The 27,991-nt window shown below is 48.6% G+C and overlaps 2 protein-coding genes and 1 long non-coding RNA gene across 8 annotated transcripts in view; 1 reads left to right on the forward strand and 2 right to left on the reverse strand.

The window, feature by feature from the left end:
* Window positions 1-1,916, reverse strand: part of LOC135902037 (PR domain zinc finger protein 15-like) — an 83,659-nt gene extending 81,743 nt beyond the window's left edge. For 5 of the 6 annotated variants that reach the window (XM_065431916.2, XM_065431919.2, XM_065431915.2 and 2 more), the window contains exon 1: window positions 1,785-1,916. The gene's annotated coding sequence lies outside the window, so the exon portion shown is untranslated. Of the gene's footprint in view, window positions 1-1,652; window positions 1,718-1,784 lie in introns of those variants that run through there. The other variant, XM_065431918.2, reaches the window with a different exon arrangement.
* On the forward strand, window positions 234-4,123 carry LOC135902039 (uncharacterized). The gene is made up of 2 exons (XR_010564373.1): window positions 234-1,599; window positions 2,237-4,123. It is a non-coding gene; the product is annotated as an uncharacterized lncRNA (long non-coding RNA).
* Paf-AHalpha (Platelet-activating factor acetylhydrolase alpha) lies at window positions 2,963-27,962 on the reverse strand. Its single transcript, XM_065431922.1, has 5 exons — window positions 27,687-27,962; window positions 27,372-27,461; window positions 27,152-27,268; window positions 26,081-26,203; window positions 2,963-5,631 (listed from the first exon to the last, which is right to left on the reverse strand). The coding sequence occupies exons 1-5, from the start codon at window positions 27,747-27,749 to the stop codon at window positions 5,347-5,349; spliced, it is 678 nt and encodes a 225-aa protein (XP_065287994.1). The 5' UTR covers window positions 27,750-27,962; the 3' UTR covers window positions 2,963-5,346.
* Window positions 27,963-27,991: the final 29 nt, after the last annotated feature.

Raw genomic sequence — 27,991 nt, forward strand, 5'->3', positions numbered from 1 at the left:
GCCTCCAGCTACGTGTCTCATAACTGTTCTTTTCATCTCATGCTGCCCAAACTATACCTTATTTCACAACTTTTTACCAAGCAAGACATCACAATATGTCTACGACAAACTAACACTATCAGGTGTATGTAAATGTATGGCTTCGTTCTCATGGAAAAGACCGCTCCAGAACTGTAATATAAAATGTTCAAAAATATTTTTGAGCCTCGCAATAAGAGCACAATTGTCCAATTCAGAAAAAAAAAACATGAATGATATTGTTTATTGTGAACGTCCCAAAATCAAACGACCAAACAGTAAACGACATGCCTGTCTTGGGCAAAGTACTCAAATTGCCAGCAGTATTGTGCAATGCTTTCGTTCCTGCACAACTTGTTATCAGAGAAACCAGTGACAATAAGGTTTTAAATTCTGCAGACAAATACATACATTTATATAACGAAAGTAAGCTTCCATGGACATGCACTGACTTCCATGCACCTTTTATCATAGCAGCAAATGTACTGCTTTGCAAGCAGTGCGTGTTAATGATATAAACTAGCTGAAAGTGATGTGGGAATGCTGCATCAAACTATCTAGACTAAGTGAGTTTCTCCTAATCGTAGCATGAATGTAAACACGTAGCTTCGTTGTTAAAAGTAGTTCTAGTGTGCAGTTCATTACTACTAGCTGTAAGTTGCGTAATGCTGTATCAATTTTACATTAAACTAAATAATCTCTAGACTTCAGATATTTTTTGTGTATGTGCAGTTTCCTCATCGAAGGTATTAGTAATACAAGCAGTTGCGTCCATGACAAAAATTCATTACAAAAATCGGCAGTTTCATAACACACCAAGGCTGCGTTATTATTATTACCATTATTTTGCCCGTTTAATTAGTGTTGCTTCTCTGTACGTTTCTTCGGGCACATCGCCTAGCTGGATTTCGCGATTACGTCGTTTGGCAAGGCGTCTGAACGCGAGCGACGTCGCATGTTACATATCGATTTTTAACTTGTGTAATATATAAGTGCGGGTACCAGCGGTGTAGTAGCCTAGAAATATTAAATAGTCATTCATTTACCAACGGGCGACCTCGATACTAACGCATCGTACTCACGCGCTCACTACATTCAGATTGTGGATCTGCAAGTCATCAAGGAGATCATTTTACCCCTACGAAAGTGCTATGCGCAGACATCAACAAAAAACGAGCTCCGCTATGTGTCAGAACGTCAACTCGACGCCTCAACCGGGCATGCACAACAGGCAATCCTCCCAGCTAAAACAGCCTCCTACGGATCCTCGGGAAAAGCACATCAATTTTTTTTAAGCGAGAAGTACGGGGTTTTCAGAACTTGAAGGAGAGCATAAGTCACAATTACACCACTTCCTTTAACAACGATGCAGCACACACACACACACACATAGACCGGCCGCACACGGACGAAACCCGCTACCAACGCGGGCAATGGCGTCGGACATTATTGTGCAAGATACAGCGTCGCAATGCCTTTTCGTATCACGTCGTCGACGCTCGATGAAAACGCGCAGCTACAGCTACCGCACTGCTCCCACTGCAGCGCCAAAACGACGTGGCCACCCCTACAACGGAATGGGTAAGCGACGCGCGGTCCGCAGGAAATAAGCAGGGAAACATAAAGGACCGTACCAAAGGGACGGAAGGTAACGCAGGGTGGAGCAACGCTACAGAATGGAACGGTCCAACCGGCACCGAGGCACCGGACAGATTTCTCCGCGAACGGGCGACAGAGCTCACTAAATTAGCGAGAGAAAGTCTTACCGGCGGAGTTTTCGATTGGGTATTTGGCCTTTTCCTAAATGCAAACGGTGCTAAGCATCACAATTTACAATGGAGTTCGCCCTCCTCGCGTTGCGAACTTCCAAGTCTCGCGCGATCTCGCGAGAACTGTGAAGCAGGTGGGTGTGTCAGTTTCGTTTTCTCCGCGCCGCCGCGGAAAATGCGCCGAGGGCCGGCGATGACTAACTTTATGATCAGCGATCTTTCTTTTTTTTCTCTTTTTTTTACTTCCTTAAACCCTCACAAGGTGCTGATAAATTGGGTACAAGCGTCACTCAAAACTTACGTTGGGAAGTCCCAGAAGTATTTCCCCGATTTCAACCATGGAGGAGGCAGAAAATATGACCCATAGACACATATTTTTTACCTTGAACTGCACGTGACATATTCAAGTTTTTGTGTGTATGTGCATACTCACTGTTACTTTGTTACAGGGCCCAGTGACGTGACAACGGCGGAATCGGACACCATTTGCAAACATGTACTCAAACCAGAAGAAAGCCCAATGTGTCCTCTGGTATCACGATACACAGTCACCAAGAAAGTCCAGAGACAATTCCAGACAGCATACCACAGACACCTACCAGACGTCAAAAGCGTCAAGATGTGGTATGCGAAGTTTAAGGCAACAGAAAGCATCTGTGATCTCCCTAGAACAGGCAGGCCTGGACCTAGTGCGCAGGCAAGTCAGACAGTGAGAGACGTCTTCGTGAGTAGTCCCAAGAAGTCAATCCGCAGAGCTTCACGCGAGTTGCAGATTCCGAAGACACCAGTGCACTGCATCCTATGTTGACCAACACATGGGTGGAATTGAAATATCGCCTGGATATCCTTCGAGCAACGAAAGGACCACACGTCAAAATTTATATGTGCGTACATAATAACGTGATTATGTTACCCAGACTTCAAGATAAAAGATATGCACCTATGTGTCATAGTTTCTGCCTTCTGCATGTTTGTAATCAGGGAAAGACTTCTGGGACACACTGTATTTTTTTCAGCTGGTATGCGCATTGCTCTTCAGATGCTCACTATGTCTCTTTGCAGTTATTAAAAAGCCATTGTTAAAGTATTTCTATTTATCTTTTTTACACGTTGTGATTCCAGGGAGATGTGTTGGTGTATTAAGACACTAAACAAAGATAGGACACATCACAGTCTTGCAGGCTTTAGGAAATTTATTACACTCTACTGCAGATCCAACGACAAAGGCATTGCTGTCACATTGGTCACAAGAAACAATCTTTCCATTCCAGCAGAAATGCGTGAGCGTCAAATTCTAGCCATTCTGACAGATGCGATGCAATACTATTCAGGAACAAGTAATACATGGTAACACCTCAGGAAATACTTGAAACTGAAAAAATTCTCTATCTTCTCATATCCTGCATCAACACAACATACCACCTTGCACACACACTTAAACTGGATTGAATACAGCAATCTTAACGCAAACTAAGCTTACAGATAATGTAGCACTGAAGCACAACGCAAGAAACATTGAGATGGAACATATCAGTTAACTGCCTGCAAGTTAGATACACAAAGCGCTGTACAATATTAGAGCAAAACATCTTTTCAGGCATTCAATAGGCAACCAACACCCTCACATATTTACAACCTGAGTACACCCAGGAAAATAAGTGCTCACTGGAAAAGGAAAAAGACAAGAAGCTTCAGCATCCAAAATTACCTGCTAAAAGAACCAAAGGCATATCATCACTAGCAACCATGACTTAAAATTTACCCATAACGAGCAGTGAAACCATGAGGACCATCAGTTGTCCCATTTTCGCACAGTTTGTTTGCTATACCAGACAGCACTAAACAGCAGTCAAAGCCACCTGAAGCACACAAGCTTAAAGGTAACAATAAATAAACTACATACAGCTAGCACTTATGCCTCACTTTTCCAATGGAGAATAATATAAAACATGGGAGGTGCACATTAATGCACAGACCCTAAACAGGTTAGCATTCTCGCATTACTGCAGCTTAGGCTCCTTAAGCGATCCTGACAGAAGAAACACAGCCAAATCATGGTCAACTTGCAGCATCATGAAAAACAGGTGGAAAACATGCTGTAAAGGGACAAGTGGTCATTATAGGTTTGTAAAGAAGCCATCAAGAAATTGCAATTACAATTCACAGAAAAAAGAACAGCACATTTAATTAGAAGTGCCCATCATTCCCCACACACTACACTGCTTGCACACTGCAGACAAGCTTCCCACCATGAGCACCATCAGAACGGATACAAGGGAAAGAAAACATTCCAACAAATTGAATGAGGTATCATCAGACTTCTGAAACTTAAATTTTTTTTAAAAATCCTCTTTGCCATTCACTGGTAAAGTTGAGGCCTTGTTCTACACCTTTGAGAAGGAACAAAACATGTAAAATGTAAGACTTCTTTCCTCCTGACCACTGCCACAAATTTAAAACATTTTAAAACTAAATAAAATTAGTTCCCAAAATGTAGAAGCAACACCTATTCTCATGAGCTCAAAACTTAATGCGCACTGCCTCCAGGTAATCACAGACAACAGCAGTTTCATGTATCAGGTGTGCTTGACAGCTATGCTGTTTCAACTATGCAACACGTGCAGCCATTGTCGGCCATTGTGTGATCATGCAACTTCAGTGCTGCTCGCAAGTTTGCACCAAACAACGTTCCCATGCTAGCATGTGCAGAAATGACATGAAGCCAACAATGCATTGCACATCGAAACAGAGACAAGAAATTACAATAACGATTTCCCAGCTGCTAGTAATAGTGCACTGTGGCAGCACAGGCAAGCGCCTCAAGATGTCAGTATATGTTACTTGTGTCACACTGTGCATAAGGATAGGTGATAAGGGTGATCGCCATAGCTCTGGCCAATCATCTTAGCAGCCGTGACACAGGACCACTGCTGTACAAATTTATGCAATTATGACTTAAAGGGACACTAAATACTAAGATCATATTAAGCCAGACTGGTGTATTACACTTACACAATATCAAATAGGCTGATTAAGCAAGAATGGACATAAAGTTCAATTATGGTTGGCTTTGCCACTTGACATGCCTTTATTAGCTGCTCATGACACCACGTATTGCAATTTTCTAGGCACCAGTTAAGCAAATTAAGGATTGAACTGCATTCGAAAGCAAGCAGCTATTCAACCTAACAACTTCCGGGAACTCTCCAGGCACAGATATGGCCGAAATATGCACTAAAACCTTCAAATCTGTGTAATGTCACATTGACATCATGGGACCAGCATTTAGGTGCCAATACAGAAAAGATCAACATTGGTATTTATTTTGTCTGCTAATAATTAACTTTTTTTACATCAAATGAATGCAAATTTCTATGAGCAGTCTATCAGTATAATGCTTATTTATGCTTCTTTTTTTAACGTCCCTTAAAAAGTTACAGTGCATTGCAAAAGTGGGGGGAAAGGAGAAAAGAAAAGCACAATGTTTCTCAGCCACAGAAAGCAATGCACAGTGGTAGTGGAAAGAATGCCAGTGAATTATTTCCCCCTCACACTGCACCTAAGAGGCAGCAACGGGAGTATCCCCGGCGCCCGCAGCCTCTCTCAGGAGCTGAGCGACTAAGTCGGCCAGTGGCTCAAAGGTGGACACGAAGCCCTGCCTGCTGAGGTGCAGGAAGTCGAACATGTCGTGGTAGCCTATGGTTCCGTCGGGACGCACCAGCCCTGGGTCCAAGTCCACAAGCTGAACCTGCGGTTGGCCCTTCAGAGCCTTGGCCAGAAGCTCGTTGATCTGGCGTCGCCGGTCGCGCTGCGAGTTTGGGTGCTGGCCGCAAGGTAGCAGCTTCTGCGCACACACCCATTAAAAGTAAAAAATCTAACTGTGGGTTTTAATGTCCCAAAGCAATGCACAGTGGGGTGGCTGCGGATTACTTCAACTCCCTAGAACTCTTTAATGTGCGCCTAAATCTAAGCACATGAGCATTTCTCCAATACAATGAGCATTCTTAGGATACTTCAGCCCCTTTCTCATCAGCATGTCCGTGTCTGTCTAAGCACCTCCCCTAACCTTCAATTAAAGATAATATTTTATCTCTGGTGCTGGGCAGAACAGAACCCATGTTCGAAACTATGTTCCTCAGGCACAGTTTTAGCACACTGCACTACGAATGCCCACGAAGAGAGAGGGTTTAATGGTACCTTTCTTTCTAACCTCGACTGACTTTCTGCGAGCACACTCCACAGGCGCATGTCCGACTCATAAAAGTGAGAACGCCCGCTTTTCTAACTGACAATGAATACAAGTCTCACACCTGAAATAGACACCTATGCAATTGTGTTCCAGTTCATTCAGGGTCAGATATGTTGAATGCTAATTCTACAGTGCCAGTGGGACAAAAGTGCCCGTTGGCTAAAAGGCCACTTTTGGTGGAACTTTATTTTTAGCATCCGAAGGTGGCTGAAGCTGTGGTCTGTGGGGAGCCAGTGGGACAAAACAGGCTGTGTTTAGTGAAGTTTTCTTTGTGGTGTACAAACTGTACACACTGTGGTCTATTACACTGTGCACTGTTACACATGCATGTTTTAGTACACCTAACATTTTTAGCATACTTCCCCCACTACAGATTGTAAATAAACGTGCCTTCAGCAATATGGTTTGTCGCTACATTGCTTGAATGTAAATGGATTAACGTTGAGTCATCTTAGATTGGCTCTGCTGATTTTCTTTTCATTCTGCTACCACCGAAACGCGGCAACCACAGCCGACAATCAAACCTGCAACTTTCCACATAATGCTATAGGCATTGAGCCACCACAAAGAGTAGACCTACTGAAACCTCTTAATTCATATTGGATAGATCTACAAGCACGCTAGCACACACAGAAAAGGTAACTGAAAAGCAGACAGGACAATGCTTCATTCAACTCAAAATTTTCACTGAATGCAACGACTACATAAGCAGTCACAGAATTTTTTGCACATACGCAGCAGAACATAGAAACAGCAGTTAAATAACAGAACCACTCATGACAGAATGTGACTTGCAATGCAAAAAGATGGGCAAATGCTAATTTTTAAGATAGGCAAACTCATTATGCAAAATTTTTATGGCTTGAATGACACACACTTCCCATCTTGTCTTGATATGGTACGATTCTACAAGCTCACCAATAAGTTGATCTTGATGTCTGAAAACAATCTCTCTTTCTTTGAAAACAAGAAAGCAACAGCATTTTTTGCAATTGTCAGCAAGATGTGAAGATCATGATCCTGTTTGTGTCAAAAATTTGGGGAGGTAAAAAAAATTTTAATAGACTGTAATGCTGGCCACAGTTTTGTGTTCAGCATTGGCACTGAGGATTTATATTATTCTATTCCACACGAAAGATAGAGGGCCTGTGTAAAATAATGCATAACTGAGGATAATGATGAACTGCAATTTTGTGAATCTACTGCTGTACTTTTAATTGTGGTCCACTTTTTGTCTCATGGAAAGGAAACTTATATGTGCAGCATTTGGCAATGCATGTTGGTTCATCAGTCATACTTGTTCTTAGTGAAATTTTTCTTTGCAAATCACGCAGGGAAATTGAATATCACCATAAAGGCATTGCTAATCCCATGTTTAAGTATACAGAAGACATTTTAATCTTCACACCAAATACAAATCACTCTCAAGAAGTGGTAAACATCATAAAAGTGTTTAAGGAAAATAGTATGGGTCTAAACTTCATAACCGAACCCCCAGAGAATATTCAATTGCAACTTCTTGATTTAGAAAAAGTCCTTCCGAAATGTAATGGGTGCTGGTGCTATCAACCAAGAAGTGTAAAAGCAGCATCGAACTTAAGATCTGGTTCTTCTAAGCTGGTTAAAAGGGGAACAGTAAAAATCTAGTTTTATGTCCACATTACGAAAGTTTTGCTTTCACCTTTTCAAGAGAGCTTTAAGGGTCACGTGCAAAAATTTCAAGATGCGGATTACCCTGAAAAAGTACTCACTCCCGTGATCAAAGACATAGCAAAGGAACTAACAGGTAAAAAAAAAAAAAAAGAACGAGAACGACCTCCAAAGAAAGCAAGTCAAGCAAGTGCAAAAAATCGGTACTCATTCCATATGTGCACAAAATGGCACATAAGTTGAAACAGGTTAGCGCCATGTATAAGACCTATGTGTTGTTTATTGCAAAGAATAAACTTTCACATGTACGCTCATATGTTAAAGGAACCAAGGAATTGTCGCTTTGTACTGCTGGAAATTCCCCCCCCCCCAAATTTTGGGCTGCGAAGTTGAGGGTGCGGCCCTTACACAAGGCTATAAGGTATACAGGTTGTGGGGATCGCACGCGCATCCCGATATCTCCGGAGCGGCCACGCGGTTATCACGCGATAATCACGTGCTCGCTCGCGGAGGGTAGCGGGGAGAGGGCACCTTCGTCGCTCCCGCTGCTCTTCGCGCCTGGCCGTGACGCTGCAGCCAAGGCACCCCGTTCCCTCCTTCGCCTTTCTTGGAACCGGGGAGACCCCCTCTCCGCCGCTCGGGAGAAGCGCTATTCCCCCGATGGTCGTTTTGTCTCACGGCGGAAGAGCTAGCGAACGGCCGCATCTCAAATCAGCCGCTGAGACCGCCGCACGCCGTCCCCCTGTGGCGCCCGGACCTTGGTGTGCGACTCACCGCCCCAGGGCCCGAGCGCGGATCCACTTTTGGGTGAGCTGAACTCTTATCAGCCTCTTTTGTGGTTCCCACATTGTGCGGTTTGTTTCGCCCCAGACGTGCGGAATGCTCCGCCGCTGAGGTTTTGTGTTGTGGCTGTTGCTGTCTGTTGGAACCATTGTACACCAAGGTGAATAAACACCTTAGGTCGAGACTCACCCTGTCCCCCCTGGCCTGAACCCGCCGTGGTCGCAACTCACTGCGAACCGCGGGTTAGGGGTCACAGCTCTGACTGCTAGGGCTGCTGCGAAAGTGCTAGGGAGCGACTGCCGCTCCGTCGGCGCTGTGCGATCCAGAGAAGGGTCAGGTGCGCACGCGCGAGCCTGAGTAATACCCCTATATTTGGCGCCCAACGTGGGGCCAGAGGTGTGACAGGTTGAGTCTGTTTGTGTAAGTGATTGCCACGACACGAACGAACCATGGCAGCATACGGGGCTGATTTACAGCCGTTGTATACGCTGTCGCAGGTTGCTACCAACAGGCAACAATTCGAAGCGGCGGTAACTGCTACCGCTCAGTCATGCCCTGCGGCGAACATTAGCCCTGGGAATTTGATAAGCTTCGAAGAGGGTAGCGCTACACACGAGGCGCTCTCTCCGGCAGGATGTACCCTTGAAGGCGTGAGGCACATTACGCCGAACCCTTCGCCAGTGTTTGCGGAGAGCATGGAGCCACTGCGGCATACTTGCTCGACGCGTTCTGCTCCTGTGCCAGGCATTACTGGCCAGAGCGAGCCTCGTACCCTTGAAGGCGTGAGGCACATTACGCCGAACCCTTCGCCAGTGTTTGCGGAGAGCATGGAGCCACTGCGGCATACTTGCTCGACGCGTTCTGCTCCTGTGCCAGGCATTACTGGCCAGAGTGAGCCTCGTACCCTTGAAGGCGTGAGGCACATTACGCCGAACCCTTCGCCAGTGTTTGCGGAGAGCATGGAGCCACTGCGGCATACTTGCTCGACGCGTTCTGCTCCTGTGCCAGGCATTACTGGCCAGAGGGAGCCTCGTACCCTTGAAGGCGTGAGGCACATTACGCCGAACCCTTCGCCAGTGTTTGCGGAGAGCATGGAGCCACTGCGGCATACTTGCTCGACGCGTTCTGCTCCTGTGCCAGGCATTACTGGCCAGAGCGAGCCTCAACAGGCGCCGTTGCAGGATGCGATGCGCTTGATTGAGAGGTTGACAGGTGCCGTGCAGAACACTCTGCTGACATCTGCCGCCGCTGCTAGACCGAGAGTGAGGGTGGACTTACCCACCTACAGCGGGTATCATGATTCAGTTAGCGTCAACGAATACCTCGATCGCGTGCTGACTTACCAGCGCGCAACGGGGCTGTCCGATGGCGAGATACTGGAACGCGTCGTACCAGTGTCGTTAACTGATCACGCTGCCCGCTGGTTCCGGCTTACTGGCTACCGGTCTAGCACGCTGGCTGAGTTCCGAGCGGGATTACGCGAGGAATTCCTGCCCGCAGATTACGAGCGTCGTCTGCGGCGCGAGTTGGAGCTACGTACTCAGCATCCGGACGAATCCTTGCTCGAGTACGTCAGGGCGATGGACGAACTTTATCGTACCGCTGACCCTACCGCTCCGAACTGCGATAAGGTGGAGAGAGTCACACGACAAGCTCATCCCACCTTCGCAGCGTACCTAAGAGGCAGCAAGTTCAGGGATTTGGATGAGCTGGCCTCGGAGGCAAAGCGCATACAGGCGGACATACTCGCCTTGCGCTCATACCGACCTCCACCCCCAGCGTCGAGGGCACTTGAGCCGCGATGCGCGTGGAACGGGGACACTTTTCGCACTCGTTCCGGTGGAGATGGTGTGGTTGCTTTCAGTGACGGACAAATGAGAAACGGTTGGGGCTTATCTGACCGGGCTCTCGACCCGTACACTTATGCCATGCGTGCAGCATGCGCTGCCGATGGCCGAGGTATGCAGAATCGTGGTCGATATGCCGGCTCGATGATGCGAGAGCAGAGCGTGCCTGCAAGGGAGCAGTCGATACAGAGGAATAACGGTCAAACGGCGCGAGGCACTGGACGCCAAGCCCGTCAAAGGCCGGCTCTCCTCTGTTATCGGTGCAACCAGCCGGGGCACTACGCCCGGGATTGCAGACAGCCTGCGAACCGAGAGCACGCGCTTTCGGGAAACGAGCGGGGCCGCCGGTGAGCAATGCTGCATGGCCGGCGGCGGTTACAGCGGTGCGAAGTGAGACACACGAACTCCTTGCCCCGCTGGCTTGTCGTTTTGGATTGCCCAGCGACACGCCAGTCCCGCTCATAGAGGTTACAGTCGCCCGGCGCAGGTTTTTTGCGCTGTTAGACACAGGAGCAAGCGCTTCACTATTTGGCGACGAGGTGTGTGAACATCTCCGTCGGAGCACTATCCGACTGAGAGAGAGTAATGTGACCTTCCGACTGGCCAGCGGCACGGCACACGCGAGCTGTGCTGCTAGGCTTGTGGTGCGGTGGGAGAAGCGGGTGAGGCGACAGCGCCTAGCTCACCTTCCCGGCCTGTCGGTTCCTATAATTCTTGGTAGAGATTTCCTCGCCAAGACGGGCATTGTTATTGACGTCTGCAACGGAGGATATAGGGAGCGAGCATGTGGCACCCTGAAACCTTTCGTTTCATTTCAAAAAGCGTCAGAGACAACTTCGTTCGATGATGCTTCGCGCGCAGACCGACCAAACGATTGCCCGAAAAGGTCCCTCAGAACGGTTGCGGCCGGGTCGAAATGCCGTCCGGCCAACCGCGCTGAGAAAAGAGGCGCGGAGGGGAACTGCTCCCCTCCCGCACAGCCCGTAACCCCCGCTGCGGTGGCAGACTGTGCCGCAGTGAGGGGCGAACGATACCACCCGCTGCTGGACGACTCAAGCAGTTTGTCGGGGGAAGAAAAGGCTCGCCTCTCAGCGCTTCTGACTGAATATGATGCCGTATTCACAGAGCGGCCTGGTTGCACTACGCTATACAGGCACAAAATTGAGACAGGCGACGCCTCTCCGTGGAAGTGTAATCCTCGGCCGGTGAGTTTGGCTAAGAGGAAAGCACTAGACAGCGCTCTGGACGAACTGCTCGATACAGGCGTTGTTGAAAGATCGGACAGCCCAGGGTGTCTACCAAGTTGACATTTCCAAATTCCCTGAGTTTTCCAGGTTTTCCCTGAGCACCTTTGCGAAATTCCCTGAATGAGTCAGATGTTTGTTTTATGTCAAGACAGGCTGACACCACGTTGCCCGATGCTGTCACTCTCTAGTAAGCATGCTGAAACAAAAAAATGACTTAATCCAGTTTGAATAGTAAGGAGTAATATATATTTTATTTAAAAAAAAACAGAAGGAAGGTGTTAGTAAAATGCACAGCGAAAGAAATGGTAAAGCCCATTCCAAATTGAGTCGAACATTTTCAAATACGAATGAAAAGGAGATGCATACATAAGTAAATATTTTTTTTAATATCAGCTATTTCTATCAACTGATAGCAAGCTCATCTGTATGAGGTCCTGAACTTTGTCACAACTAAGGTTCTCTCTCAGCAGCTGGGAAGTCAACCTCAACTGTCCTGACATACTCTCAGCCCGTACACAACATCTCAGTGTTGGGTTTCACTGCGTAAACAATTTATTTTGGTTTGGATGAGGGACACCTGTGTCTCAGCATCAGCCATCACTTAGTTTTTTTAGCTCAAGCTCCTTCAAAAAGGTGGCGGCACCCTTCTTTTGCCGTTAATTCCTCAGTGCGTCGGTCCTTTCTGTTCTCATCCTCCTTCTACCACGCTTTCACCACATGGATCATCTGAAGCATCCTCTTGGTCAGTTGTACAGTCAACATTTGATTTCTTGGACTTCCGAGGGACCGCAAAAAAAAAAATTGAAAAAAACGGGCAGTCTGAAAAAAATTAATGCATGTCTTTAACTGCCTTTAAGGGCTAAAATTACCACAGGCACGTCTCAAAAAGCTCTGAAGGCCTGCCAGTACGCTTTTTAGGCATATCAGGGCTTGTACTGTGACAGAAGACGACGTGCACGCATGTGTAATTAAGTAATGTATACTGTGTCCCGCGACAATTGCCCCCTTCCCACGCTTGTTATGCTTCACCGCCTAACACTAGTGTACCGAGGCGAAGCTAACTTTTGCAGACTGGCATTACGCAACGCGCTGTGCTCTGCGAGCTTCAAAGCCAATCGCTAGGATTACAAAGGCGGAGTCGGTGCCATTGGTGATAGCGGCGAATTCTTTCAATGAAAAACACGGCACCGCACGGCAAGAAGCTTAATAGCGAACATAGAAGCAGCTAGGCCTGACGTTGCCGCGGTGGTGGTTACGGATTTGCGGATTTGCCTGCGAGAGTGCCGGTTCGAGGCGGCGAGATAATCAAAATAGCGGCGGTGGCGGCTTTGATTAATGCCATTTCAGACCTGCAGTCGGGGCAATATACATTGACTATATGGAGTGCGTGGTGGTGCCGCAAAACCGTGCAAATTATCGGGCATGTCCGAAAAATCGGGCGTCTAGAAAATCGGTCGTTAACTACTCTGGCAATACATTGTGCCGATGACACGGCGTCAATAATGATTCGTTGCGATTCCTCTGTTACTGGAGCCAGCATTAACACGACTTTCGTTCCCTTTCAATAAAGTTACAGCTAATTTTCCCTGATGGAAGCACAAATTCCCTGAGTTTTCCCTGAGTTTTTCCAGACTGTTCAAATTCCCTGAGAATTCCCGGTTTTCCCGGTTTTCCCGGTTGGTAGACACCCTGCAGCCCATGGGGTTTTCCTGTGGTGTTGGTTCCTAAAAAGGATGGGACGCCCCGCCTTTGTGTTGACTATCGCCGCCTGAACGAGGTGACACGCAAGGACGCATATCCGCTTCCTAGCATTCCCTCGATCGTATCCAACGTTGGCGGAGCGAAGTACTTCACTACGCTCGATGCAAGCAGAGGATACTTTCAGGTGGAGGTAGATCCCAGTGACCGAGAGAAGACTGCCTTCACGTGTCACAGGGGACTTTTCCAGTTTACCCGTATGCCATTCGGACTTGTCGGTGCGCCTGCGACTTACCAGCGCCTGATGGACCGTGTCTTGGGTGACGCAAGGTGGCACCACGCTCTTGCTTACCTGGACGATGTTGTGGTATACTCGCGTACCTTTGATGGGCACTTACGCCATCTCAGGGACGTGTTGGAGCGTCTGAGGTCTGCGGGGATAACGCTAAACCCGACCAAGACCCAGATCGCAGCAACCCGAGTAACGCTACTGGGGTTTAAACTGGATAACGGACGCCTTCTACCGTGTGATGATAAGGTTCAGGCATTATTGAACTACCCGTCACCGGAAGACATAGGCGGACTGAGACGCTTTTTGGGGCTGGCGAATTTCTATCGACAGTTCATCCCAAACTGCGCTGCACTGCAAGCCCCCTTGACAATGCTGTTGAGGAAAGGTGAGCAGTGGAGGTGGGGTCCCGAGCAAGAGGAGGCACTGCGCAACCTCGTAAACGCGCTCGTGGAAACCACCGAGTTAAGGCTACCTGATTTGAACAAAGAATTTGTCATTCATACGGACGCCAGCGACCTTGGCCTAGGAGCGGTTTTGCTCCAACAGCACGAAGGTAGTTTGCGCCCGGTAGCTTTTGCCAGCCGCTCTTTGACTGCCGCAGAGAAAAATTACTCCGTGACCGAAAAGGAATGTCTGGCGATCATTTTCGCTCTCAAAAAGTTTGACTACTATATCGATGGAGTCCCATTCATAATTGAGACCGATCATATGGCATTAACTTGGCTTAGGCGCTTAGGAGAGCCGAGCGGCCGGCTCGCGCGATGGGCACTTCTCCTGCAGCGATACGATTTTACCGTGCGCTACAGGAGAGGAAAGAACAACGTTGTGGCGGACGCACTTTCGCGCGCGCCCGTTGACTGTGAGAAGAGTGATATTACTACTCAACTCACCTCGCCCGAAACTGAGCTTGAGAGCGGACTAACCGCTGCGACGATTGAGGTTCTCAGGAGGGGTAATATTAATACCCATCGTGACCCCTCAGTGACTCAGCCGAAGAGCAGAGTAACTGCTACAATGCTCGACGGCGCTGGTCCCGAAGGAAGGGCGGATGAACCCCCTTCTCAGGACGAAAGCGTGAACCACTTGGACTGCGTCAGTTCAGTGGGGAGCGTGTTCGGCAGAAAGGAGCTGTTAGAGGCACAGCGGGAGGATCCATTTTGTAAGAAAGTGTTTGAGGGGCTCCGGGAGCCCGGCGGCGCGGCCGCGGCGCACATGGACGCAGCTGGTATTGCTGTGGGTGCGCGGCGCTCTGAAACAGCTGGTAATGCTGTGAGCGCGTTGGATTCCTACCTGCTAGACTCTGACGGCGTCCTGCTGAGATACATTCCCGCGGAGAAGGATACACACGAGTCCTTCAAAGCGGTGATTCCACGCACGCTGAGAGGAGCACTTTTACGCTACTTTCACGATACGTGCCTGGCCGGGCATGCAAGTGGCCCTAAGACTTATCTAAAGTTGTGCCGCTTTGCTACCTGGCCTGGAATGAAGCGGGATGTGATGCGCTACGCCCGCTCTTGCAACGTGTGCCAGCGCGTGAAGCCGCGTGGTGGACGCCCACCCGGGCTCATGCAGCCGATCAATAGCCGAACACCGTGGCAAATTGCGGCATGTGACGTCATGGGGCCTTACCCCAGGACACCGAGCGGGAACCGATTCCTTCTCGTAGTCACAGACCATTTCAGCAAGTGGGTGGAACTGTTCCCCCTACGGAAGCTGACGGCACGCGTAATCATGGGAAAGCTGATCGAGGTGTTTACACGATTCGGCTATCCTGAGCAGCTGATAACGGACAATGCGTCCTACTTCACTGCCAAACTCTTCGTGGACTCTTGTGAAGCTCTCGGCATTAAGCACAGGAGAACAACCACGTACCATGCCCAGGCGAATCCCACTGAGCGTGTGAACCGCAACATCAAGCACATGCTAGTTGCATTTGCGGGGACGCACAATGAGTGGGACGCTTGTCTTCCTGAAATTGGATTTGCGATCAGGTCGACAGTGAACCGATCGACTGGGTATGCACCCGCCACCCTCAACCTTGGGAGGGAGCTGTTGAATCCGGTAGAACTTACTCTACAGGAACGAAGCAGCACGGAACTGGTTGTTTCGTCGGCACGCGCCGATTATGCGACTGGGCTGCGCGCGAAGGTAACGGAGGCTTTACGAAAAGCGCGACGGAACCTGAGCACTGCACGTGCCGAGCAGAAAGCGCAGTACGACCGCTCTCATCGGGAAGTTCAGTACAAAGTGGGCGACCTGGTGTTGAGACGAAATCACGTCCTGAGCGACGCCAGTAAGAAATTCTCAGCTTCTCTGGCGCCGAAATGGACAGGACCGTACCGGGTGCGAGAGATTGTCTCTTCGCTCGTGTACAGGCTGGCGGACTTGAAGCTAAGACCGATCAGCCGACCGGTGCATGTCTGCGATCTCAAACCCTACTATGACAGAGGGAACGAGTGGCCCGAGGAGAATGCTCTCCCGCGCCCGCAGGCAGCGGCATCGGGTGGCACGGCTCGACGTTCGAGCCCGGTGCGGCATTATAACTTGCGATCTCGGCAGAACTAACTCTGTCCGGTTCGCGGAGGCTATTTTATTGTGCACGATATCGGACGGAATGCTCCTCCGATGTCTAGCATGCAGGCTTCCAGAGCGAGCACGCGCTTTCTCTTTGGAAGAAGCGAGAGGGGCTAACAGAATTGTCGCAGCAGCAGACCGCCCGTCGGGAGCCGTGAAACAACCACCAAGCAAAAAGGAAAGACCATCTCCACTCCTGGTGGGGACGAGCAGGCCGCAAGCAGTCAGCAGCGCAGTGCAGGCAACAGGCGGCGAGAAAACATCCTCCGGCGGCTAACAGCGAGGTGAGAGGTGCAGCGGGCGACTTCCGGTCCGGAATGGTCGCAGCGGCGCAGAATTCGCCGAACCGCACCGCACAGCTCCGCGACCGAGTTGCAAGCCCCGCAACCAAGCATCCAGCCTCAAGGCCGAGCGTACACTTCTCCCGCAAGGACAGAGTGGACCCCTGCTGCGCAGCGAGGTGCAAGCCATCGTCGGGGCGGGTCGGCGCGCCTTTGCCGATCTTGCGTGCCGACACCCGCGAGGGGGCGAGCTGTGTCGGAACGAACCGGAAGAAAAGCGTTCAACCATACCAGAGGGCAACGACCTCCGAGAACATCAAGACAGCTGTCCTGCGCCATCTCGAGGCTGGTTCGGGGATCGCGTCAGCGTAATCGAGGCAGCCGAGAAAAATCCAGGGGCCCCCTCCGCCACCACCAAGCCGGCAAGTCCGACTGGGTAGATGACGCCGTCGACAGGCAAGGTGACCCGGACCCAGCAGCCTTCTTGCCTCCCACTGCATCCCGCTGCTGTCAGGCTGCTCCGTGACATCCTTCAACGTTCCGGCCTGGCTCGCGACCACCTACACGGCGACAACGACGGTCTGCAGCTAGAGCTGCTCCCTCACCAACATGGATTCAAACCGTGTTGCTGTCGGAGTAGCATGCCCCCTCTCGCAGGAAAGCCTCAGGTGACGGTGGCCTCTTAGCGGCTAAAGGGTTATATTAAGGAGGGGGGGATGTGGGGATCGCACGCGCATCCCGATATCTCCGGAGCGGCCACGCGGTTATCACGCGATAATCACGTGCTCGCTCGCGGAGGGTAGCGGGGAGAGGGCACCTTCGTCGCTCCCGCTGCTCTTCGCGCCTGGCCGTGACGCTGCAGCCAAGGCACCCCGTTCCCTCCTTCCCCTTTCTTGGAACCGGGGAGACCCCCTCTCCGCCGCTCGGGAGAAGCGCTATTCCCCCGATGGTCGTTTTGTCTCACGGCGGAAGAGCTAGCGAACGGCCGCATCTCAAATCAGCCGCTGAGACCGCCGCACGCCGTCCCCCTGTGGCGCCCGGACTTTGGTGTGCGACTCACCGCCCCAGGGCCCGAGCGCGGATCCACTTTTGGGTGAGCTGAACTCTTATCAGCCTCTTTTGTGGTTCCCACATTGTGCGGTTTGTTTCGCCCCAGACGTGCGGAATGCTCCGCCGCTGAGGTTTTGTGTTGTGGCTGTTGCTGTCTGTTGGAACCATTGTACACCAAGGTGAATAAACACCTTAGGTCGAGACTCACCCTGTCCCCCCTGGCCTGAACCCGCCGTGGTCGCAACTCACTGCGAACCGCGGGTTAGGGGTCACAGCTCTGACTGCTAGGGCTGCTGCGAAAGTGCTAGGGAGCGACTGCCGCTCCGTCGGCGCTGTGCGATCCAGAGAAGGGTCAGGTGCGCACGCGCGAGCCTGAGTAATACCCCTATAAGGTATACTGTGCTTCTAGAGTCGTTATATATATATATATAATGCGAAGGTTGTGGGTTTGGTTCCCACCTGCGGCAAGTTGTTTTTTCATCCACTTTAATTTCCATTAATTTATAATTTCTTAATTTCATTGATCAATACTCACCGAGTATTACAACCACTGTCTCGAAGAGGGAGAGATACCCCAACAATGGAAAGCAGCCAAAGTGATCTTCATTCCAAAGCCGAATAAGCCAATTCACATTGATAACTTCCGTCCAATTTCTCTGACTTCATGCATAGGGAAGATCTTGGAGCACGTAATCCACCTACGCCTCTCCAAATATATCGAACATAATCACTTGTTCCCTTCGGAAATGACTGGCTTCCGCAAATCTCTTTCTTGTCAGGATGTCATGTTAAGGCTCAAAGAAGACATTATCGAACCGAGCGACGCACGTGACACACAAGCGTTGCTCGGCCTCGACCTCAAAGGCGCCTTCAACAACGTGTCCCACTTGGCCATGCTACGCGAACTTAGCAGTATCAACTGCGGGGAGCGAATCTACAGCTATATACGCAGCTTCCTCACGAAGCGCACTGCGACGCTACAATTAGGCAGCGAACAATCTGGCCAAATAAGTTTAGGAAGCACTGGCACGCCCCAAGGGGCAGTACTTTCTCCCCTCCTCTTCAATTTGGCTATGCGACCTTTAGCTTTCACTCTCAAGAAGATTTCTGACCTCCGATTCACACTGTACGCGGATGATATTACGCTGTGGATGACCGGAGGTTCTGACGGGCACATCCAAGACACCCTCCAAGCCGCAATTGATCAGGTCGAGCAAGTGGGTCACGAGTTGAATCTCAGGTGCTCCCCCACCAAATCACAGCTTCTCCTTCTACGCCCCACAAGACGCTTCAGGAGTTCACCCCCGAATATCCAACTCACGATTGAAGGGCACCCTATACCACAAGTAGACAGGATAAGGGTCCTAGGATTACATCTCCAATGCAACCGAGCAAATCAGCATACCTTGCAAACACTACAGACAACGGTAGATAATACGCTCCGCCTGATAGGGAGGATCTCCAGCAAACACGGAGGGCTTCGAGAGAAGGAACTAATTCAGCTAATCAAGGCTTTTGTCTTAAGCAAAATCACCTTCGCACTACCGTATCTCTCACTCTCTAGGCAGGAAGAGGATAATGTGAATTGCTTGATTCACAAGATACACAAAGTCGCTCTTGATGTGCCAATTAGAGCATCCACACAAAGGGTGATGGCCACCGCCACACTAAATACCCTTCAAGAATTAACCGAAGCCCATCTATCATCACAATACCATAGACTCACCACAACTGAAGCTGGGCGTGAGATCCTGAGACAACTTCATCGTGCTCCACCATTCAACGAGAGCAGGCGACATCAACTTCCTCCGAACATACATGGCCAATACCACATCCAGCCCCTACCCAGAAACATGCACCCTGAATTTCACGTCAAACGCCGCAAACATCGAGCCAAGGCGCTACAACGCAGCTATGGACAGGCTGAAGGAGTGTACTATGTGGACGCTGCAGCCTACACCCCTAACCATCGTTATGCTGTAGCGGTCGTAGACAACCAGGGCAACACTGTTTGTTCAGCATCAGTCAAGACCACCTCGGCGGGTGACGCGGAAGAGGCCGCCATTGCACTTGCATCGGGGCTACCCGATTGCGACGTCATTATTAGTGACTCTAAGACTGCTATCCGGAACTTCAGTAGCGGCTACATTAACAACCTCGCGCACTCTCTGCTAGTAGCTCACCCACCAGAAAAGGACATCGCTCTCGTATGGGCTCCAGCACATCAAGGACTCCATGGCAACGAAATGGCTCATGCCGCTGCTCGAGGATTCACGGACCGAGTGGCCGCAAATATGGGCCTAACTCTAAAACCCAATGACTCCCAACAACACACCAATAAAGACACACTCGTCACATTCCATGAAATTTGCACACATTACAGAAACCAACGCCTATTGTATCCACCTCTCTCTGTGTCTAGAACACGCCAAAGAGAAATACTGTGGCGACAACTACAAACTCGCACTTTTCTTACCCCGCGCACTTTGCACTTATTCTTTCCCGCCACATACCCGACACCCAAGTGTCGCTTTTGCCCTGTCCCCATAGCAGATCTCTCCCATATCATGTGGCAATGCCCCATCAAAACTCCCCCCCGCGAGCTCAAACCATTAATTAGTAGCGAGGAGCTGTGGGAGACTGCCCTGCGCAGCTCCGATCCCACCCTACAGGACCGAGTCCTGAGGTGGGCTGAGGAGGTAGCGGAGGCCTACCACGACTGGTAGACGGACTTCTAGCCACATAATGTGGTGATGGACGCCTGCTGGGACTGGACTACTTAGACCTCCCTCTCTCCCCCCCGGCTCCTCCCCTTTCTTAAAAGGGAAATAAAGTTCATTCATTCATTCATTCATTCATTGATCAAGCACAAGTAATGTCTCCTATGTTGTCCTTGGTGTCAGTGTTTGTTGGCTTCTGATCATATGACTATATATATATATATATATATATATATATATATATATATATATATATATATATATATTCGAAGCTTATTCCTTTCTGTAAGACTGCAAGAGTGGGGTTGAAGATTAATATGGAGAAAACAATGATAATGATCAGTAGCCTGGCGAGGGAACAATGTCGCCAGTCAGCCTCTAGAGTCTGTGAAGGAATATGTTTAACCAGGTCAATTACTCAAAGGAGACCCTGATCGTGAGAGGAAAATTTACAGAAGAATAAAAATGGGTTGCCGTGCATATGGCAGACATTATCAGATCCTGAATGGAAGCTTACCATTATCACTAAAAAGAAAGTGTAGAATCAGTGCATTCAACCGGTGCTAACATATGGGGCAGAAACGTGGAGACTGATAAAGAAGCTCGAGAACAAGTTAAGGACCGCACAGAGTGATGGAACGAAGAATGTTAGGCATAACATTGAGACAGGAAGCGAGCGGTGTGTATCACAGAGCAAACGGGGATAGCTGATACAGTGTAGACCGTTTATAACAAGTCGAGGGAGTTGTAAAAATCCAGGCTATAAGCAGTACCACGTTATAACCAAAGCATGCTTTTTTCAGATTTTGCCTATGCCAAACTAACCACCCCCCTTTCAAAGCCAATTTATAACACATTTTACTCACACACACATGCAACACAATCGCAACACAGCACAGAAACTAAGTTCTCCTTACAAGTGCGGCATCCGCAGAAGAACGCTGTTATTTTCGTCTGGATATTCTTTTTAACAGCACTTCGAACAATTTCGTCCTCTGCAAGGCTTAAGCACTGAAGCACTTTCTCACTCAAGCTGTTCTGCACGCAGCTAATCTTCACTTTGCTGAGATATTCCAAAGTGTCTTTGCACGGGACATCGGGGTCTGGCGTCGGGTCGACATCGTCGTCCGACTCGTCTTCAGTTGCAAGCTGCTACCATGCACTGCTACGACGATCACATCATCCATGCTTGCTTCCTCGCATACAGGAAGCATCAACATATTCTTGGAAGGTGTCTGTGGCAGAAACAAACTTGCTTTCAACGAGGTTGGACCACACGTTGTCGCTGTTGACAGTCTCATCGGCAACATTGTCGCTCGGCTCATTGGCGTCAAGAGCCTCTGCACTGCGCACAAAGCCTGCTTTGCTGAAGCACTTGCTTATTGTGGCTTTTACCTGCCACCACGAAGCGGCAACCATATCAATCGCACCCCTTAAATTCACTTTAGAGGATGCTGCTGCTGCATGCTCAGCAAAACTCTTTCAAAGATGATCTTTTGTAAAGTGTTTTTAGGGTTGTGATGACACCCTGGCCGAGCGGCTGACATTTTGCAGTCGTGTTGGCAGGCAGAAACTTCAACTTTACTGCAGTCAACTTTGGCTTGATGTTGTGGGCTGTGCAATTGTCGATAATGAGCACGACCCGTCACTTCTCTGCCACCATGTCTTCATCGAACTTGCAAAGACAGCTTGTGAACATGTATTGCGTCATTCACGCCTTTTTGTTGAATTTGTATGTCACTGGCAGGCACTCTCGTTTTCTAAAGCTAGGTGGCTTTGCTGATTTTCCCATGACAAACAGGCGGCGCTTGTTGCTTCTATCTATGTTAGCGCAAAACAACACAGTTATGCACTCTTTTGAGGCCTTGCAGCCAGAGCAGGCTTCGCCTCTGAGCGCAAGAGTGTGGTTGGGCAGAAGGTTATAAAATACACCAGCTTCGTCGGCATTGTATACATCTCTGTCCGTATATGTGGACAGCATCATTTCCAAATTCAACCGAAGCCAGACTTCGATGGACTTGTCATTGACGTCATCGCTTTCACCGCACACCACTTTGCAGCTGATGCCACAGCGATCCTTGAATCACTGGATCTATCCATTAGGTGGGTTGAAGTCGTCGTGGCCTGAAACAGCACCAAGGGAATTGGCTTTTTGTTGGAGCATGGGGCCACTCATTGGTATGCTCTGAACCCCAACTTCACGGAACCATCTGAAGAGCGCTGCATCCGTCTTCGTACTTCAATGTACGTATTTTATTCCATGACAGGGAAGACGAATCTTGCTGCAGTTGCTGCCGCAATTTGTCTTTGATCTAGTATATAGTCGACACAGTTGTGCCGGAAATGCATATTTGGCTGCCATAGCTGCCTTCTTCAGCCCACTTTGTATGTTCCTTATAACGCATTCCTTCGTCTCTAGCGATAAGGCATGCCTCTTTCTCATACCGCTTGCAGACGCCACCGACGCCATGGTGACAAAAGCCCGACAACACACGTGCACAGAGGACAACTAAGACACGACGAGCTCACAACTTGCACACACCAAATGCAACAAAGAGACTTAAAAAAAAAAAAAAGGAGTGCGCTGTCGCCGCTATTGATTCTACCCCACACTCCAGGCAGTGTGCACCCTGATTGGACGCTGCTATAGTGACGAAAACACTCGCCTACCTTCCTCTACAGTCTCCTGCCCTTCTCCTCTTTTTGTTTTGCTTTTCGCCACTGGTCTCCACGTGCGTGCCCACACACCCCTTTCTCCGTGTTTGCGCGCCTGGCAACTGTGCAGCCGTGCGGGCCATCCTCCACGCCTCCGAGAAAGGCCTAGCTCTGTGCGCCAATTTCGCGGTCGCGCGCTTAAAGGAACCACTCTACAATCAGTAATCTGTATCCCGCGCCTACGCAATAAACATATACTATACATTGAGTTCTATGGGAGATATATTGGTGGTCAAAAAACCCACGCTATAACTGGTCCCACGCTAAAAGCGGTTACGTTATAAGTGGTCTGCACTGTCTGACAAATACTCAATTCTAATTGACATTAAGAGAAAGAAATGGAACTGGGCAGGTGATGTAATGCATAGATTAGAAACCAGTGGAAAAGGTTTCAGAATGGGTGCCAAGAGAAGGGAAACACAGTCAAGGACGACAGAAGACTAGGTGGGGTGATGAAATTAAGAATTCGCAGGGGCAAGTTGGAATCGGTTGGCACATTGCAGGGGCAATTGGAGATCGCAGTGTGAGGCCTTTGACCTGCAGTGGACATAAAATTGGCTGGTGACGATGAATATAAAGAAATGCCCTTGAGTTCGTAAGTGAATGTCAATGTATTGCAAGGAAGCTTATTGTACAAGGGCAATAGTTTTGGAATGTCTGCAGCGAAGAGCACTATTCTAAGCACCTATCTCATGCCCCGCATTGGTGATGATGCTTGCACCTGGGATGTCCTCTTGTTCCATTTTTACTATAATTACAACGTCATATTTTCTGGCAATAAAATGAGGCAGAACCCATCTCCCGATCACTGTTGATGGTAATGCATTAGGAACAAAGTAATCTGCCTACACAATCTATTGTCAATGTCAAAATGAGTTAGTATGTATGAGGCATGTACTGCAGCAGGACTCCTCTTTTGCTCTTCCCTAAGAAGAATGCCACCAGCTGCCGGTGCCCTGCAGCCTGCACGTGGCCTCCAAGATGCATGGCGCGCTGGTGCATGCGAGCATTGAGAAATGCATTGTGTGGTCACCAGGCTCCTCTCACTCTGCTTCCTGGACATGCTGCACCATCTAGTAGCACTGCCTAGAAGTCCACACGTGGCCTCCAAGACAAGGAGCCGGTGCCTATGAGCGCTGATAATCTTTCCCTCCCTTGGCACACACTCAGTGGCACCTACTCAGTGACCCAAGTTGGCAAGTGGTTGATTCAAGAGCAGCACGTACCCAGTGCATTCATGAAACAGCTCACTAAAGCGTGGACATGAAATTGAAAGTGGCAAATACTCTGTGCATTTGTGGCGCAACCTGCTAATGCATTGGGTTGCTGTCCTTGAGGAACCCTTGTGGCATGAGTTCAATTGCGCTCACTACCAGAGAAATTTAAGGGATCTTTTTCATCATTGTAGAGCGGCACATTCCCAGTGGCACATACCTAGTTACCCAAGTTGGCATGAAATATGTTCAGTGAAGGGCGGCATGCACCTACCGGCACGTACACAGTAACCCAAGTTGGCATCAAAGTTCATTGAAGGCCAACAAGGACATATACCCAGTGTTCCAAGTCAGCGTGAAGGTGTTTCTTCGTACACCAGTGCCTACCCAGTCCAGCATCTACAGTGACCCACGTCGCCGTAAGAGAGGTTCATTGAAGAGCGGCACGTATGCACATACTGAGTAACCCAAATTGGTCTGGTGGTTGTTTTCGAACTCTGTTACATCAGCACAGCAGACCATTGCGCAAGCTACTTGACCACGTAATACCCAGTGACCCATGTAGGCACGGAAATGGTTAGATGCAAACAAATGAAGATAAATAGCCCCTGGAAAGTGCGCAAAGTATCACAAGAATGCTAAAGTACTAAAAAGGGTTTGAATTTGTGAAATGACTACAAAGCTCATCATAATATGGTACTGTGACTGCCATGATTAAAATTTAAGATAATAGAGAAAGTTTCTTTGTACAGGTCACTTTCATTGGAGGTGGCTACTCCACACTGTTTGTGGAAAACAATTCCATGTGTGCAGTGACCATCTGTCTCTGCCTGTCTTTGTAACGACCCCCCACGACCAGCGGTGACAATTGTGGGCAGTCCCAGCAGATCTGCGACGATTCGACATGGTTTGCTAGACTCCCACTCTTTTGTTGGCCATAAAACATCCCCTCAATTTTCGAGGTCTTTTCAACTCAACGCCTTCCTTTTTGCTTTTTTTCCCCAAGCAATGAAGAGACATGCTTTCTTTCTCCATAAAAGCCAACCTTCAACAATGAGCGCATCTGTATAGAGCTGACAGGCTAGTTGCCTGCCTTTCACATACAAGGGGGCAACGGAGGCACAACTGGCTCTGAAAATCACGGTAGCAGCAGTTGGTACAGATAAATGCCAGAAAGATGGAGAAGAAGTGACAATGTCATGTCACCCATGGGGGGTTTGCATAACCAAACTTGTTCTGCAGAAACTTTTAAGGCAGAAGAAGTATCATGAAAGGGAAAATTGGCATGCACTTTAAACTATGACCTGCAAAACCTAACTATCAGGGGAAATCAAATGGACTTATTTGTTAGCTTTGTGCTGTCTTCAGGTAAATGACAACTATCTAGTTTGTGAAGCTTCCTCTGACTTGAGAATTTCCACAGAATCCATTTGGCACTTATTGTACTTCTGAGTTGCTCAAAATTCTAATTGGCCATATCAAATGCTAGCCTTCTGTACAGCTAAAATGGTGAGGTGACTGTCCCAAAATGGCAGAGATGCTGGATTTGACAAAAGTGTCAGGACAAGTGTTTCTTCACTTGTGAAGCTTTCTTTCTAAGGAACCTACACAGGTTTCCTTTGTAGCTTTGTGCCACTTTCAGCTGGATGCCAACTTCTCCTTTTGTGACAATTTGTCTTCCTCTGGTGCGAGTGTCCTTCTACATGTAAAGTTACCAGCAAATCTATCACGCAGGGAGATTTGAGCAGTCCCTCTTTGCACAATAATAAAAAAAAGTGAGACCTTTAACACTAATATGCTTATTTTGCTACCAAATGCGTAAACATCCATAATGTAATAAACGAGCCTAGGGCAGCCATCAAATACGTATGCCAGCCAGATATGGTAGGCCGCATGCCAATTCTTTGATGTCATGCTGTGATGGCAGTCCACATGCTTTAGAGACTAACATACCACAGCAAGTTATCACTCACCAAGACGACTACTTGCGCTTCAGGAAGGCGAGACTTGATAGCAGTTGTGCAAGTCACTATACCTGCCGAAACAGCTTCAGGAGAACTCGCGTTATCATTGGAGCCCACAGAGAGCACAACAACCTGAAGAAAACAACGAAATGGTGACCTCAGTGAATATATCATTAGGAATGAGAACTGAGCAAGTTGATATGTATTCATCTTGTGATTTCTGCAGCACTCACAAAAAAATTTGAAGACAATTACAGCCTACTTTCATTTCCTAGCTGTTGTGTAGAGTGTTCAATGATTGAAACGCGATGCTCAGACCACATGGTGGCCAGCGCTTTTCGCTCCACTAAAGTGCACTGGGTGGTCGCTGGGGGACCAAATGCAGTCGCAATGTGTCACAAAAGATCTCGCATTCATCGTATACCACAAATAATAAGCTTGGTGGCCCCAGCATTCAGTGGTGGTGCAAAAGGCGTCGGCAGTTACGTGCTTCGAGTATCTCATTTCAATCACTGAGCCCTGTACAAGCCTGCTTCTTGCTTTATGTCTCGTTTTCCTGCTTTGATACTGCATTTTTTATCCTTTTCTTTGTGTTTTTCTTATGTCAACAATTGTTTCAATAGTATCCTTGACTATGTCTATATTTGCAGTGTTTTAGGCGCTACTGTTTTTACACTCATGCCATTTCATAATCCTTTTCTCATTGAGTCACATATTGTAAGCGCTTTATCTCTCGAGCACCCCCTTATGCAATACCTTACAAGGGCCTTTAATAGAAAACAAATGATGGTGAATTCATGGTACACCACAGCTAACAAAAAGAACCAAAAGGCGGGGGAGACAACTTCGGCCTTATAAAGCGATTCAGAACCTCAATATGGAAAGCACACAACGATTAGTTATCTCGCTCTCTCTATCCCCAACAAACAGTGATGCTTCAGGCTTGATATCAACCACAGATCGCAAAGGCCACAACATAGAGCGGCTCTTTCCGAGAACCAAGAGCACCAGAAATTCATTTTAGCGAGACTACGCTCGTTGGCCGAAAAGTGTCAGTACATACAAAAATTTACTCCATACCTTTGCTTTCACGTTGTCGAGCTCTCCGTTTTCAATTCTCCAGAGTACATTTTCAATTCGGTCTTCGGGAATGCCGAAGTTTAAGCAGTGCAATGGCGCAAAGTAGTTTTCCCACACCTTTAAATACAAGCAGAATAGGCATTTCAATTCTCTGAATAAAATACGAACTTCGGAACGGCATATATACACAAGCAAATATGCGTCGATTCAGAAAGCTTGCCTCAGACTGCTGAAGGAATGCTACTGTGTAGTCGCCAAGCACGACGACGTCCGGTTCTTTTTCTGTCCCTTCAGCTAAGAATAATTTGTGCTGTGAAAAGAGAAAAAACAAGGTTAAAGCGATCGATGACACACTCACAATGAAAACGTCGTTTTCTCTGAAACCAAGCACGTCAGCACGTTGGCTGAAATCGTGACGACGCCCCAGCATTCAGCTTGGCGAAAGACGGCACAAAAAATGAACGATGACTAGCAAGCGGGTTCCGTTAAGCTGTCTTAATGATCAATTAAGACAACCACTGTTCAAGAAACTTACCAAGCACAACCACCGGTCATCACCGTCAACATTCACGCCGGGAGCAGGCACCACACAACTCATGTTCGATTAGGTTCTTTGGCAAAAGACTAAGCACTTTGCGATTCACAGCCGTGTGTGCATATTCACTTTAACCTGCAGCACAAGTTATAAGCGGTATGGCCACTTCTACACCGTCAGCGATATTTTTTGGATGCTACAAAAGTTGTGTTTACATGCACAGCTTTTTCAATGTTGCTGCATGGGACCGCCCATGATATGAAGGATTTGATGCAGTAGCTTTTCCTACTCCTTGCTTGGGCGCT

The sequence above is a fragment of the Dermacentor albipictus genome, chromosome 4 (genome assembly GCF_038994185.2).
Source record: "Dermacentor albipictus isolate Rhodes 1998 colony chromosome 4, USDA_Dalb.pri_finalv2, whole genome shotgun sequence".
NCBI lineage: Eukaryota > Metazoa > Arthropoda > Arachnida > Ixodida > Ixodidae > Dermacentor > Dermacentor albipictus.

Excerpts from the sequence above, each read along its gene's own strand:
- Paf-AHalpha (XM_065431922.1), bottom strand. The coding sequence starts at position 27,749 with ATGAGTTGTGTGGTGCCTGCTCCCGGCGTGAATGTTGACGGTGATGAC. Across the intron at positions 26,204-27,151 it reads TCGACAACGTGAAAGCAAAG|GTTGTTGTGCTCTCTGTGGG; the intron begins GTATGGAGTAAA and ends TGTTTTCTTCAG. Across the intron at positions 5,632-26,080 it reads AAGCGCAAGTAGTCGTCTTG|AAGCTGCTACCTTGCGGCCA; the intron begins GTGAGTGATAAC and ends GTGTGTGCGCAG.